The 4,304-nt window shown below is 45.5% G+C and overlaps 1 protein-coding gene across 1 annotated transcript; it reads right to left on the reverse strand.

The window, feature by feature from the left end:
- Nucleotides 1–565: 565 nt before the first annotated feature.
- Nucleotides 566–1,949, reverse strand: LOC147610022 (G-type lectin S-receptor-like serine/threonine-protein kinase At5g24080). The gene is made up of 3 exons (XM_086787244.1): nucleotides 1,835–1,949; nucleotides 1,250–1,691; nucleotides 566–1,160 (listed from the first exon to the last, which is right to left on the reverse strand). Exons 1-3 carry the CDS (start codon nucleotides 1,947–1,949, stop codon nucleotides 566–568), a joined length of 1,152 nt encoding a protein of 383 aa, XP_086643370.1.
- Between the last annotated feature and the right edge of the window lie 2,355 nt (nucleotides 1,950–4,304).

A 4,304-nucleotide genomic window follows, 5' to 3' on the forward strand; every position in this document is an offset into this window, starting at 1 on the left:
CAAAGCAACAACCTTTGTCTTGGACTTATTGGCTATCACCACACCAAGCTTACCATGGTTAGATTGATCTCGTTGCTTCACAATTCAATTCTGTTGCTCACAAAAGAATACCAAGGAGGCTTATGACAAGAAAATAATTATGTGATCTTTTAGTCCACCGAGAGAGAGAATAGGAGAGAAGGGGAGAGGAGGAGGAGAGTGGGGGAGGAGGAGGAGGAGGGTAGGAGGTGGTGGAGGAGGAGGAGGAAGGGGAGGAGAGACTTGCAATGCAGAGAGGGGAGAAAGCTAAATTTTAAAAATAAATCCATATGATTTTTCCTTGGATAAAGTAAAAAATATCTATGGATTTAAATGGTGAAAATGTGTCGTTATTAAACATTTTCCTATATGTTATATCTACGCATTTCTACTCCCAAATCTCTTTCAAAACGAATTGAGAACCATCATGATGTGGATCATGTCATAATTATTAATTACTACTTGGTATTACGAGTCAAAGTCGTGAAGACTATTTTGTGTTACAAGTCGAGGTCTTGACGACGTTTCAATCAGCGGCCCCCACCAATCAGTGGGGTGCGGTTGTTGAGGCTACTCTCAATGGCGGACTCGGATCGGTTGCCGTGGAGGCAATGGCTGGTCGTGGAGGCTGTCCGGAGGCGGCCGCCACCCCTTCAAGGTACTGAACCACCTGACTCATGCAGGGCCTACGAGCAGGGTGGTCCTGGATGCACCACAGGGCAACAAACGTGGTTGTCCGGACCTGTTGCCACTCAATAGTGGTTAGCCCATCCATCTCTCTTGTGATGCTCTCGTCCAGGATGGCCGCGTCGAAAGCCAAAATGGGGAAGCAACACTCCATGAGCTCCAGCAGCACCATGCCGTAGCTGTACACGTCGAACTTCGTGGTCAGCTCACCCTCGCCCCCGACCCAGAACTCCGGCGCCACGTAGCCTGGCGTTCCTTTGGCCAGTGTGACGACCTGGCTTTCGGCCCTGCTCATCAAGTTGGCCAGCCCAAAGTCAGCGATCTTCGGCCACATCCTCCCATCGAGCAGAATGTCGCAGTCAAGCCGCAGTTCTCTATGCGATGCCTGCACTCCTCGTGCAAGTAGCACAATCCCCTCGCTATGCCCACTGTTATCCCATACCTTTGCTTCCAATCTAGCACATGCATAGTTAATTTGCCTCCCAGTTTCAGCTGCCCCCCGCCCTTAAAAAGCCACCTATCAAGGGATCCATTTGCCACAAACTCGTACACTAAAATTTTATGTGATTTTTCGACGCAGAAGCCCAGGAACGTCACGACGTTGACATGGTGGATGTTGCCTATGGTAGCCAACTCGTTCAGGAACTGCCTGCTGCTGTGCCTCGAGTTTGCCTCCAAAACTTTCGCAGCAAACGTGTGGCCGCTGGCTTCTACTGTACCCTTATAAACCACGCCAAAACCTCCTTGTCCCAGTACAGTGGAGAAAGAGGCCGTCGCAGACGCCAGGGAATCATATGAGAACTCAATGGGCCGTTCGCTTATGCCGTTGAAATTCAGAAAGCTCATGCTGGCAGCTTCAATTATCGTCGGCCGCCTTGACCACAGAACCAGCACGGCTACTGTAATTGCGAGACCTACGACTGACACGGCCACTCCTATAATGGCTGTTTTGGAGGCGGTGCTGCATAGGAGGCGACCATTGCATACTGCGTGCAGGAGATAGAACATTACTTTAGATAATTAACATTTGATCACGATAGGTATAAATGAACGCATGCGGTTTAGCTAATTACCATGATCTACATTGTTACAGTCCGTGCTGGAATGTTGATTGTCTGGGCAGAAGCACCTGAAGTTGTCGGAGTTGTCGATGTCGTAGCCGCACGCTCCGTTGGTTTTCTCACAATTCGCACATTCAGAATGGAGCTGGCTAGTCTCGGTCCAGTTGAGCTGAACCATTCCATTGCTATACTGTGCTATCCACGTTGAGAGAAGGGTCGGCGGTAACGAAGAACTTAAAGTGCGTGCAGGCCAACCTCTCCATCACCCCCCGCAGCATGAGCTCCTTGTCTGGTTTTAATTGCAAGCAATTACGGAATCTATTCTGGAGGCCGCATTCGGCCATCTGAGAGAGATGTAGAAGGTGGTAACTCGTCAAGACCAAAAACATGCTCATCAAAGATGGCATCACGTGAAAGAACAATATCCTCACGAGAAGGATCCCAAAAATGGAACCCTTTGGAGCGAGAAGCATATCCTGTGAATATCATAGGTTTGGACTTAGGATCAAGAGTCTGAGCAACACAACCAAAGACATGAAAATGAGAAATAGTAGGCTTGTGGCCTGTGAAAGCCTCCTCTGGAGTCATGCCGTCCACTACTTTCGTAAGAGAACGATAGAGAAGATAAACTGAAGTAGCTATAGCCTCACCCCAAAAGGAGGAAGGTAGCTTCGCATGATGTAAGAGGGAGCGGGCCATTTCCTTGACCGTTCTATTCTTTCTTTCAACCACACCATTCTACTGAGGAGTGTAGGGTATGGTGGTTTGTCATTGTATGCCTTTTGAAGCTAGAAAATCCTCAAATGCTATAAACTCACCTCCATTGTCAGTCTTGAGAAAAGATACCTTTTGACTTGCTTGATTCTCCATTTGGGCAAGCCAAACCTTAAAATGAGAAAGAGCATCAGACTTCTTAGGTAAGAAATAAACCCATGATTTGCGAGAGGTCATCCACAAGAAGCATATAATACTTGGATCCACCAACAAGTGATTGTACTTCCATAGGTCCTGCAAAATCAGCATGAATAAGCTCAAGTATGCGTGTGGCCCTATGAGTAGCCTCCTCTGGAAAAGAAGCCCGATGTTACTTTCCTTGAGCACAAGAAGAACAAATATGATGGCGAGGTTTCTGAAGCTTTGGTAGACCTGTAACCATGTCATATGAGACAAGATGTTGCAAAGTAGCAAGAGGAACATGGCCAAAGCAGAAATACCATAGATCACTATCTTCATTAGAAACAAGTGCTTTAGGAGAAGCAAATAATTGATGAAGATGAGACTCATGTGGTGGCAACTATGCTGTAAAAGAGCTTATATGATAAAGCCCAGCATTTTGATAACCATGGGCCACACAAGAAAGTGACTGTCTATCAATGATGTCAATCACTTCATCATCAAAGTAAACCCCAAGACCTTTAGAAGTAGCTTTAGAGATAGAAAATAAGTTGGCAGACATCTTAGGCACATGCAAAACATCATGTAAGATAGCATCTACAAAAGAAACATCACCAATACCAATCATAGGAAGAGACAAAGCATCACCAATGTGTACTGATGAAGAGATAGACTTATAGTTTTCCAATAAGGAAGAACTATTCGTCATGTGAGAGGTAGCACTACTGTCGGCAATCCACTCATTCGCAGTATGCGTATCAAGATCTTTGATTACCACAAGCGATGTGTCACATGAAGAAGTAGAAGACATAGCAACATATGCAACCTTGGCGTTACCGTCTTCCTTCTTGTCTTTGTTTTTGTTGTGAGAAGATGTTGATGTAGAAGAACCCTTAGATTTGGATTCAAGCTCAGCTTTTACCTTCTTGGATGCCGCCTTCTTAGCAAAACAACGATCCTCCGTATGGCCCCACTACGACCACAGAAAGTGCACTCCTTGGAAGAATCCTTTGATTTGCCCTTGTTGTCGCCTTTGGTTGAAGAATCTTTAGCATTGGAACTAGAGCCTTTGCGTTGATCATTCCCCTTGCCTTTGCCTTTGATTTGTCCTTGTCGCCTTTGGTTGAAGAATCTTTAGCATTGGAACTAGAGCCTTTGCGTTGATCATTCCCCTTGCCTTTGCCTTTGCCCTTGCCTTGGCTTACAAAAGCCGAGTCCTTTTTGTTTTGCTTGCGATAAGCAAGGCACTTATCATGAAGAAGACCCATAGTCTCTTCAAAGGAAGGGAAAGGAACTCGAAGAAAGATGTTATCTTTGAACGATTCAAAAGAAGAAGGCAACTTACTAAGTAGCTTGTGGACCGGATTGCTTATCAATGTACCAAACTCTTCAGGTTGCCGCTTGATTCGATTGAATTCTCCAAGCTTCTCCACTATGTTGTCAGATTCGGAGATAGAAAGCTTATCCAAATCTTCTTCCAACTTAGATATCTAAACCGTTGAAAGTCTTCCATATTGCATTTGTATAGCGTGCCATAATTGTTGAGCTATACTCCTTGTAGAGAGAAATTGAGACACAACTGATGTAGACCTGCCATGCACAAGTAAAGCTTTGGCCCGTGCATCCATATAGGTTTGATATTGA

Source organism: Cibotium barometz, chromosome 50 (genome assembly GCF_041138505.1).
Source record: "Cibotium barometz isolate CiBa-2024 chromosome 50, ASM4113850v1, whole genome shotgun sequence".
In the NCBI taxonomy this organism is placed as follows: Eukaryota; Viridiplantae; Streptophyta; class Polypodiopsida; order Cyatheales; family Cibotiaceae; genus Cibotium; species Cibotium barometz.

What these genes read in the sequence shown, in the direction of transcription:
- LOC147610022 (XM_086787244.1), bottom strand. Translation starts at nt 1,949, where the DNA reads ATGGAATGGTTCAGCTCAACTGGACCGAGACTAGCCAGCTCCATTCTG. An exon ending in GACAACTCCGACAACTTCAG is followed by an intron (nt 1,692 to 1,834) that starts GTGCTTCTGCCC and finishes TCCTGCACGCAG; the next exon opens with TATGCAATGGTCGCCTCCTA. An exon ending in CATAAAATTTTAGTGTACGA is followed by an intron (nt 1,161 to 1,249) that starts GTTTGTGGCAAA and finishes TGCATGTGCTAG; the next exon opens with ATTGGAAGCAAAGGTATGGG.